This window comes from Ailuropoda melanoleuca, chromosome 14, assembly GCF_002007445.2.
Source record: "Ailuropoda melanoleuca isolate Jingjing chromosome 14, ASM200744v2, whole genome shotgun sequence".
NCBI classification, from domain to species: domain Eukaryota; kingdom Metazoa; phylum Chordata; class Mammalia; order Carnivora; family Ursidae; genus Ailuropoda; species Ailuropoda melanoleuca.
The window spans coordinates 51,760,096-51,771,437 of record NC_048231.1 but is presented as its reverse complement, the minus strand read 5'-3'; the positions used below and the strand labels follow the sequence as shown (position 1 = coordinate 51,771,437).

The following is an 11,342-nucleotide window of genomic DNA, read 5'->3' as shown; positions in this document are numbered from 1 at the left end:
TCAAAAAAAAAAATAAAATTTTTAAAAAAAAAAAAAAAAAAAAAGACATATGGCTGAAAATGAATGAAAGTGTTATTTTACTTAAATAAATACTATGAACCTTAAGGTGGGAAAAAAGTCTCCTGAAATTCACACTTTGCTTCCTGGTTTACTGTCATCATTAGAGATCAGAAGTTCCTTGTATGTGAATATGCACAGTATTGCTTTGTTTTCTACTTAAAACCCTGCACATTTTTAAAACTGTCACTTATTCAAAGAATTTTAATTATTCCCCATTAAATTTCCACAATTCCTATTTCAATCCTACAGGGCAGATTTCAACTATTTGTCTTTTTCAGCTTATCTTTAGCATGATATTGATGAGTTCTAATGTAAGAGAAATTGAATGGAATAAATAAGAATGTCATGCAATGGCTTTTCTGGAGAACTCAAATGAGAAATGTTGACAATAGCTCCAAAATACCTGCTACCTCTCTTTTTGTTCTATCCACTCAGATTTCTTTCCTTTTCCTTCCCTTTCCCAGAAATATTGGCACCAGTGGGACCCAGATTGTATTTCTCTCCATTCTCCTATGTGGTCTGGAAGCAAAGCAAGAGGATACAGGTGTGGCCGGGGCCAATTATACCCTGCCTTTGCCCGCTCATACTGAAGGCTTGCTCACAGAAGTACTACCACTCCAGCTTCCTCTCAGCCTCATAGACGTCATGACAGGGCAGAAGCATGGCCAACAGGCTTAACGCTATCGCTCTGTTTCCTACCCTTATTACCTACATACAACCCTTCTGCAATAACTTTGTACAGTGATAACAGAAAGACAATAACCTCAAAAGGAATTGCGTGTGTGGTCCCCTACCCCCAGGGTGTCTGATGACATGTGACACACAGCCTGACAGAGAATCCTGAATAGCTGAGCATGTCCTGCTGACACAGCTTCCCAGAACATCAAACCACATGCAAACAATGTCACTCATCTCTTCACAGACACCTGGGAATGATAAATGTGACAAGAAACGATACCGTGGACTACTTCCCTGCATCGCTTGAATTCACCTGGTGGGAAAACAGTCTGACCAGAATGGAAACATGCTCAGAAACAAGCCAGACTCTCCTAAAGGTCATCAGAAGAGTACAACTCAGCAACCCAGAGACATTCTTCAGTGGTTCCGCCTGACTTACCTGTCTTAGGTCCAGAGTGATTGTGACCCAGTGATATTCTCTCCCATTTTGAATACTGGGACTTTGCCACCAGTTATTGGTCCCATCGATTGCATTTGATATTGGATGGCGTTCTGTGAAAAGAAAACACACATGGGTTCCTCTCAGCTCTTTCTTTCAAGTTTTTGACTTCCCAGCTGCAAGGCTAGTGGCAATGAAGAGAAGGGAAGGTGAACACGATGTTCGGGACTCCTAATAGAAGGCTTCAGTCATCATTTCAAGATGTATCAATTCCCCTTGGGGCGCCTGGGTGGCACAGCGGTTAAGCGTCTGCCTTCGGCTCAGGGCGTGATCCCGGCGTTACGGGATCGAGCCCCACATCAGGCTCCTCTGCTGTGAGCCTGCTTCTTCCTCTCCCACTCCCCCTGCTTGTGTTCCCCTCTCTCGCTGGCTGTCTCTATCTCTGTCAAATAAATAAATAAACTCTTTAAAAAAAAAAAAAAAAGATGTCTCAATTCCCAAGGGTCCTTCTGAATAGGAGCGACACTTGCCTTTGGGGTTGGCGCTGTTGGCATCACAGATCCGGCACTGGGCATTGCGCACGGGGCGACCGGGCACGTGCTCCACGAGCTTGCAGGACATCTCAGGCCCTTGCTCACCACAGGTTGCGTTGGTGCTGATGTGAGCGTTGCTGGCAAGATTGAGAATGGCAGGAAACAGCCCTGAAAGTCAGAATTCACCAAATCAGCTCAGCCACTTGAAATCAAAAGAATGAGATTACTTCATCTCACTTTGCTGGTGAATCAAAAAGATTTTTAAGTCTAGGCTCTGAGTGAAGGAAGCCTTACACAGAAGCAGCACATAACAGTGGTTCCATTTCTACGAAAACTCTAGGACAAGCAAAACTCATCTACCAGGAAACAAGCAGAGCAACAGTTGCAGGGGGTGGGGATTGCCTGTGAGGGGATACGAGGGGACTTTTTGGGGTGATGTTGCATTCTATATCTCGATGAAGGTTTGGATTACACAAACATAGGCTGTTATGAAAAATCATAGAAGGCACAAATCTACAATTTGAGTAGATTTGAGTATTTCACTGTATGTGCATTTTACCTTGGAAACAAAAAAGAATTACAAACAGATATTGACATAAATGCTTAGAAGTTTAGGAACAAAGTGTACTGATGTCTAAACTCACTTTGAAATGCATCCAAAAATAAGGCGGGTTGATGGATAGAGATAGAACATGGATACACAGGTGGTAGAGAAAGAATTAAATGTTCATTGCAGGGTCTAGGTGGGAAGAGAGATGTTCATTGTGCAATTCTTTCCACTTTTCTGATTGAAAATCTTCATAATAAAATGCTGAGGGGAGGTGCCTGGGTGGCTGTTAGTTAAGGTCTGACTTTGGCTCAGGTCATGATCTCAGGGTCCTGGGATCGAGCCCCACATCGGGCTCCCTGCTCAGTGGGGAGTCTGCTTCTCCCTCTCCTTCTGCCCCTCACCCCACTCGTGCTCTCTCTCTCTTTAATAAATAAATATAAATCTTTAAAATAAAAAAAATGTTGGGAAAATAGGTTTTAAGACAAATTTCAAATAGTCCAATGCATGTATCTGCCAATGAAATTCAAACACCTTCCACTTAAAAGAAAGACATCCATTCTCTGCTCGCTTTGTTCCAGTTATTTCTGCTAGGACTCACAAGGTCTTTCCTATAATTATCTAGGATTTATTTCTCTCTCTCTCCTCTTTCTTTACTGCCTGTTTTTACTGGTGAATAAAACTTTAGAACACAATAACCTAGGTTTCAAAATTATCTTCAATTCAGTATTAATCTTTGCCTTTGTACATTCCTTTTTGTCGTGAGTGATTTTTATCTTTCAGCAGCTGGTCCAAACTACTCAGAAAACAATTTTTGGATGACTGTGAGAAGCATAACTCCTTTAGGTTGTTTAGAATTTTGGCTTTATCCTGGTAAAAGAAGATAATAGCTGTGAAGTTTCCATAAAGATCCAGAAACGGTGGTGTACATGACACTGGAGAGGCATTCTACCTAAATGGACATTGTGGACTGAGAGAGAGCAATGAAGGGGGCAGTCTTAGCTAAGTGGGGTTTCTCTAATTGACTCGAATTTGATCTTCCAAGATCACAGAAGATAATCTTTTCTTTATATAAAGAACATAGAGTCAATAGTACTTCTGCAATATTTTTTTCTCAAAGAAATCTGAAAAAGCACAATGTAATCTTAGTACTATAGAAGGAATTCACGTCTTCAATTTTTATTTTTTAGGTACTGCCTAATGTTTTCAATGATCTTTTCTATTACAAATATTTTAATCATTGAAATTACAAAATAAAAATGGTTATTTTTGTAATGTTATTCCACTGCATTGAAAACAACAACAACTTCCTATCAATCTATTTAAAAAAACAACATTTCAGTAGTCTTCCAAAGACTTTCCACATAAAACAGAACTCTCTTCGTAGTGTCCTATCGCAGCAGAGTGACCTTTAGCCTCTCAATGGAAAACAGTAATTGAGTATTTGTGTTCTGGGGCTTTATTCCTAACTGTGAAACACAGCACACACTTACAACATATGCAATATTTAAGGCATTATACATATTTTCACTTTGAACTTAAAGTTGGTTATTTTTATCATATTCCTTTAAAAGGAATTCTTTTTTAATTAAAAAGTCTTTATGAAAAAACAGATGAATCATTATGTGTAATTATGCAGCTCTCTAAAGGATTATTTTTATCAACCGGTAGTTAAACACTTATATTTACTATACTGTCTAGTTCCTAAAGGGACCTGTAATTTTGGGGAGTGGTACTTAGATGGCAGGAGGAGCTGATATTTATTCTGTTTTGTACTGAGGTAAATACTAATTTTCTCCATCATTTAGGACCACACATTATTAATAATCTGGTTCGAATGTATCTTATGAGCCAATTATTCAAAATACAATATGGTTTCAAGCTTTGGTGTTTAATCCCCATAGTTAAAGGGATTTTTTCTGGCTCTATAGCACATGTATGTATTTAGATTATAGTACAACCAACTCTATCCATTCCTTTCGCACAGATTAGTCAAGCAAGAAAAAGAAACCAAGGTCATGGGAATTGATTTAGCAATGCATTTCTCTTTCAACAAATACTTTACATGGTAACCTAACAAGTGCTCCCACTTCTTCTTTACTCTCCCCCTCCAGTTGCTCCCCATCAAGGGAACTCCCTGCTTCCTGCCCAGGGGTCCCTCCCACTCTGGAGAACCTCAATGGCCTTGAGTTACTGGGGGCACTGGGAGTGGTGAGGGCGCTTGCTCTCTGTACTCAGAAGTCTCTGCCCTGAGTCACTGGGAAAAAGAAGCTCAAAACTCATGACATAAACTTAACATAATTCGGTTGAACAATATCTCAATTATAGTAATCAGCACCTGGTAGGTCTTTGTACTAGACAGGCTTTAAAGAACTTCTGTATTTCCTTACCCTGCTGGTATCCTAAATATATTTTTAATAAAAAGAAAAATAAATTCCTTCATTAGCATGCCTGAATAGAAAAACCTTTAAATAGCTAATGTCATAAAAATATCCTGGTTGTCTTTCACTAAGACCGAATCTTTCTTCTCAGATAAGCCAGTGTTTAAAAAAAACTATTTACTAAACATTCTTCCTTACATAATACATTTACTCTCACTTCAAGGTTCTAGAATAATCACACTTCCCTGTTGCATATGGACCATATCTGCTAGAAGATGAAAGAAACGCAGAAATGCACACTGGAAAAAGCAGTGTTAAAAAAATATATATATATATATTTTTTTAGAAAGCCCGTCAGGTTGTTAAATCATTTCAAAGACCACTGAAATATTTCAATAAAGGGAAACTACTGGAGCTTCAAGTTGGAGGAGGGATAGGAAATGAAAGGGTAAGAAAGGGCATCAGGATCAAGAACCCAGCAAGAACAAACGTTTGATTTTATGCATAAAAATCAAAGGCAGAATGAGGGCTCCATCAGGATACATATGTGGCACAGTTTTCCCCTGTCTGGCCGTGCGCTTAGTAAATCAGACTATCCATTTTTGTTGAGAGATATTATTTCCTGTGGTTAGTGCCTACTGTAGCACTAATCTGTGTTTTTCCCTCACTCAGAACCCACAATGGAACCATTTCTCCAGCAGTGGCTAAAGAATTCATGAGGCCAAACTCCATTGAGCATGAAATAAATTCCTTCTCATTCACCAGTAGTTTTTTTTTTAATCCCCTTTCTTCGCAGCCTGAGTACATTTGGCCTTCTTAAACGCATTTCAGGACCATGTTAATCTACTGGAAATTCCCTTATTAATATGAGGTGAAAAACGGCCACAAAGCTGGCAGCCAACGATGCCACTACACATAATTGCCAAAGTGTTCATCTGAGAGACTTCCAGATAGTTCAGGAATTCACTTTTAGAGGTCCTAGGTTTTTTTTTTCTTGGCAGAAAATATTTTTGCTGCCTTAAAACGGGAATATCCAAAATGTTGAATAGCTCTAAAGCCAATTGCAACAACTTGTTCATCAATATTTCTCAAATGATTCAGGGTCAATGGTTGAGGGCCTTAATGCATTTGTGTGTAAAAGAAGCATGAGTTTTTCTAATGACGTTTTTTCCCCCTCATTTTTGGGAAAAAAAAAACTTTTTTGAGTTCTATAAAATGTTAGTATATCATGTTATACTAAGCCATACTCAAAATCAATGCAATATTCTGAAAAGAAAATGATTTGCAGTTCTTAGCTAAGGGATCTATGGCAATATTTTCAGACCATTTTATTCCCCAGAATAGAATTAAAAATGATGACTACTTTATAGGGTTGAATAATCAAAGTGGCTTCTGCTGTCAGGAGGTTTTATTTTGAAAAACAATCAAAGCCACTTATTCAATCTTGGAGAAATTTGGAAAGAAAGGAATGTAAATTTCTGAATTAAGAAATTTGTGATTTTTAAGAAGGCATTCGAATTCGTTTTGTTCTCCATTTACCCACCTCTCGCTTCCCTAATCTTGCCCATTTACCCAACTAAACATCTGTAAATTCATTAGAGAAGGCTTGTATTAGAAATAAACTACCCTGTTGGCCAGCACTCTCCTTGAAGCACGGTAGTCACCAGGGTGAACAATAAAAACCCAGCACCTCTAACAACTACAGATGGCGTTATTCAGAGAAAAACCCTGGAAGCATTTGATGCTATTCCAGGATAATAACATCAAGGTATTCTAATAACTTAATATTCTGAGTTAATAGTATTGAAGTATTCTAATGACTTGAATTTTAGGAAGGTAACATGAATTCATACTCAGTAATGTATCTACATGAGTCCAAAAAAGCAGACGAGGGGCTCCTGGGTGGCACAGCGGTTAAGCGTCTGCCTTCGGCTCAGGGTGTGATCCCAGCGTTATGGGATCAAGCCCCACATCAGGCTCCTCCTCCACTATGAGCCTGGTTCTTTCTCTCCCACTCCCCCTGCTTGTGTTCCTTCTCTCGCTGGCTGTCTCTACCTCTGTCAAATAAATAAAATCTTTAAAAAACAAAAACAAAAAAACAAAAAAGCAGACGATAATGTCTGATTAAGTTCCATAAACTTCCAGTGAGAATCTCTTCAGTGCAAAGCACCAAAGCCAGGCACCTCCCTGAGACACCAGGATGAATGAGCTGGACTGTTCCTAACCCCCGGGCTTTCACAATCAGAAGGGAAAGAGAAGCATCTACTCACAGATTCTAGGAAGCATAATATTTCAAATGCAGCAATATTTCAAAACATATTCAAGGAGAGAGTCTAGAACAAGATAGGCAGTGAGGGATAAGCCAGGCCCACGGATGAGGGTGTGTACTCGGGCAACGGTGGGTCTAAAATCCTTTCAGGATTTTGCCAGTCTTCAAATCAATTTTAATTTCCTTCCCTTTGCACATTTCATGTAACCTTGCATGCCCTACTCACTCTTCAGGCTAAGCCCTGTTCTTTCCTGAATCCCAGGCTAATATAAATGTTCTTTTGTCCTGCCCTTAATCAGCAGGCCCCTTCCACTCTTCCCATTTATACCAGCTCCCCGCCCCCTCCCATTTTTCTCCCCTTGGTACCCATCTCTGAAAACTAAAAACAACTCTGATCAGTCTGTGAATTACTTCGGGGCAGAACCATATTCTACTTGCCCTACGTTAGCATCTGGCTCATGTGAATGCCCAATATAAAGCCTGAATGGAAGAATAGATAAACGCAGGAAGGAATGTCCTCTCACTTCTGGATTACTACCAATTGCACAGAACCAGGAGCCTAAATCTAGACTCTTCTCCTGGCAAACCAACCTCTCAGAGCCTCTATTTCTTTAACTGTTAAAAGAGTATTTTTAAGAGCCCTTTTTTTTCTAAATTATTGTGATTCTGAAATTTTACCTTAATAGACTATCAGGTAAATTTGTCCACCATTATCTCCCACTATTTAGAAAATGAAGTAAGAAAAACTCTTCTCCATTCAATGTACAGAAAGGCAAAGAGAAGTAATTTGGTAACTCTTTTATCTTTTTGGATAAGAGAACCAAATAGAAATATAAAGTGACTCCCTTCCTCCCTCCCTCCCTCCCTTCCTTCTTTCCATCCTTCCATCCTTCCCTCCCTCCCTCTTTCCTTCTTTCTCTTTCTTCTTTTACTTCTCTTCTCTTTTTTCTTTCTTTTCTTTCTTCTTTCCTTCTTTTTTTGTTTCTTTGGGAGTCACTCCTCAGAGCTTCTGGCTCTCAAGAGGAGTAGGAGAGAAACAAATGGTGTTTCATACAACATTTCTCATAAGCCAGAGAACCCTCAGAAGTTGGCTTTGCTTCTGATCTATGCCTATGGTGGAGCACTTCCTTGACTCTTCCCTCCTCCACAGCGTATTAATAGCAGTTATACAAAAAACGAAGAGTTAGCCATGCAGGGGCAGCACTGTATTTCAATATATTAGGGGTTTTTTGTAACATATTTTTTGTACACTTAAAAACATGCTAAGAACGGGTCTGTGAGCTTTGCCAAAGGGGCCCATTGATACCAAAAGGTCAAGAACCCAGGAAGGGAAAGAGCTCTGATTAAACAGTTGTGAATCGGGAGCTGATGGCATAAGGGACTGTTGGTCTCCTCCCCCCCTTCCCTTGCTTCCAGGAATCTAGTTCATCCCTGGACAAAGGCAGCCAGGAGGCCCCTGACCTTCTGATCCCAGAGGGTTGGGAAGGTGAAGTGAGAAGGGCCCTGTCCAAGCCAAGAGTTAATGTCCTGCTCAGGTGCAGTCTCAAGTGACCTGACTGGTGGGGGGTGGGGTGGTGGCTGGTGCAGCTCAGGGGCACTGAGTGCAAAATGAGCTCTTAATGTCACCCAGGTTGCCTGGGCCAGAAGAGAAGATGCCTTGAGGAACCTAATGCAAACTTCCATGACATCTTTATCTCCTCCCTCCAAAGGAAGAAAATCACCCTCATAGAGTTATCATGCGATTTCTTACATTGGGAGCTGATCTTTGGAGCTCACATCAGGGCTGAGGGACACATTCATAAATGCGGAGGACTGTGGGCATAGATGAAAGGCAGGGGGAAAGACTGAGGAGGGGTTAAGTTGAAAGTACTTACAGCGGCACATCCCCAATCCCGAGAATTTGTTCAAGACGCTGCTTACAAGTTGTGGCAAAATGCATCTTACCTCAATTTTTTTTTCTAGAAAACAACAGAAACCTACCTATATATTATGAATTAGGTGTACATGAAAAATAAGCATAAAGGAAACCATTTTCCCACTTTTGCTTCTGACTGACCAGCAATTGACAGAGGCTTCTTGCAGCAACGTTTCCTTCCTCTTCTGGTCCTTTCCAGAGAGAAAACTGCAACTATGTTACAGTAACAGGAACACACCATTTAAAGCAACTCTATTTCAAGTCATTTGTCATAAACTAAAAATCATTTTAATCACTAGTAAGTGAACTTGTTTTGTATGTCAAATACTATCATTCCCAGAATGTTTAAATAATATACGATCAAGGCTAACGTTGAAATATGCACAAGGCCTGCTTGCTTCGTGCTAAACAGGGCTTTCGTTTCCAATGAGACTTATTCAAAAGTTACCAGTGAGTTATTTTATTTCTCAAAAATCTAACAGTTGGGAGTGCTTTTAAATGAAGTCAACTCAGGGTCCTCCCTAGGCTTGGTGCCCTTTCAGCTCAAGGCAGCAGCCGGGCACCAGGGAGGGAAAGGCTCCCAGCCCACAGCTCCTCCTCCCTCAAAAGCAAATACTTGGTTTTTGGACTAAACCAATTTAATCATTGATAGCTGTTAGTAAAAGAAAAGCTTTAAGATATTCTAGAGATTCCAAGGCCCTTTCCAGCACAGTGGGGGAAAAAGGGGGGAGGAGTGGGGAGAAGGAGAGAGAAAGAAAGATCCCATGTAATCAGTGAGGGAAAGTCAAACCAAACTCCCGGGAGTTTGACATTTAACACAGTTGACTTTTTTTTTTTTGTCTCATGTGGGAAGATGAAGAGAAGTTTAATCTCAGAAAAACCAGAGGGGGTGGTGAGCCAAAGACCTTCACAGGGTTTTGCTGAGTTCCATTTCCATAGCAATGGATTCAAGGTGCCCTTGACAAAGACAGAGGTTTTCACTGTAAGATGAATAAGCAGAATGAACCAGCTAGCCACAAATATTGTCAATAGAAAACAGCACTTCATCAGGATACCCCGCTCCTCCCACAAAGGCTTGTTTAATGCTTATATTCCATGACACTGTGGGTTTCATTCAGCATAAAAGTTGAGATGCAGAGCCAAAAACTATAATTCATTCGTCAGGAAGTATTTTTCTCTTTTGCTGCCAGGGGCAACAATTTAAATACTCTACCTGTTGAAAACATTACTGCATTTAGGCAAAACACAAAAGCTCCTCAAACACATATTTTGAAAATTTCATATCATTCCCGCTGCCCTGGAAAGGCACTACCCTTCCCCCCTCCTTCCAGAGCCTTATAGGAGTGAACTAACTTGAAGGAAAGTCGAAAAGCAAGTATGCTTTTAAGTTGAATATTGACGGCCTGTTGAATTAAAATGCAGTCATATTATATTTTGCGTATATCATGTATAATGTGTATAATGTTTATATCATTTGCTTAAATACCGAAAAACATCAGTTAATTCAACATTTCCCTAACCAGCCAAACACTTCCAAAAACCATCAACTTTTCTACAAACCCTTCAAGGTCTTCATTACTTCTTCCTTTTTTTTCTGCCTATGCTCTCTTATAGAGATTTCACTTGCTTCTGCTTTAAAACTTTGGCTCCCTGTCGAGGAATGTGCCTGCAGCCACTTCAAGGGTGTGAAACCAGCACCTTCACTCTTGGTTTAATGCTCTGTTGAAACTGTCCTCAAAGTTTTCATAATTTAAAAGGGGGCCCCTATTTTCATTTTGCCTTAGTTCTTCATGTGCCTAGTAGTAGCTTCAATCGAGGACTGTCGTCCCAAGTGTCCCATGTCCCTGATCAAATCATTTGGCATTCAAGTCACCACCTGCAACTGAACAACAGTACAATCACCCCATAGTGGCTGGATTCACCAGATTACAGCTCCTTTTATTCCAGTACATTCCTACACGAACATCTTACACACAAAGAAATCATTTGAGATATCTCCTACATTGGAGACCAACCGTAGACAAATACATTTAACAACTAGAGTAAACACTCAAATCAAAAGTACACAGACTTAAATTATCTCGGTAGCATTCTCGCTGGAATTGATAATACTGTATTTTCTCGGTTTCAGTACCATTGTTTGTTTCTGAAATCAGGCAACCTCTTTCAATTGATGTATACATTTAATGCTATCATTTCTCTCTCTCTTTTTTTTTTTTTTTCAATAAGCTGTTACTATGTCGAGGATGTATATAAGAATTTCATTCACTATCTTTCCAGTCCCTTGCCTCACACCTGCTCTTCACTCAACTTCAACTGGGATTCGGTTCCTGTAAGTCACTAAAAATGCCCTTTTCAAGGGCATCAGCTTCCATGTTACCCAACCCAACTTGCAATTCCTTCAGTTTACTTGACCTTGCAGGAGCTTCTGTCAAAACTGACCTTTCTTTCTTCCTTGAATCGTACCTTCTTTTGGCCTCCATCCTGCTACAGACCCTCAGTTCTCCCTCTGTCACAGTT

The 11,342-nt window shown here is 40.1% G+C and overlaps 1 protein-coding gene across 1 annotated transcript in view; it reads right to left on the bottom strand.

Annotated features, from left to right (window-relative positions):
- Positions 1 to 11,342, bottom strand: part of LAMA1 (laminin subunit alpha 1) — a 165,711-nt gene that overhangs the window by 135,405 nt on the left and 18,964 nt on the right. Inside the window, exons 2-3 of the mRNA XM_034642580.1 lie at positions 1,708 to 1,878; positions 1,178 to 1,290 (exon numbers count right to left, since the gene is read on the bottom strand). Of these exons, the coding sequence (XP_034498471.1) occupies positions 1,178 to 1,290; positions 1,708 to 1,878 (284 nt within the window). The remainder of the gene's footprint in view (positions 1 to 1,177; positions 1,291 to 1,707; positions 1,879 to 11,342) is intronic.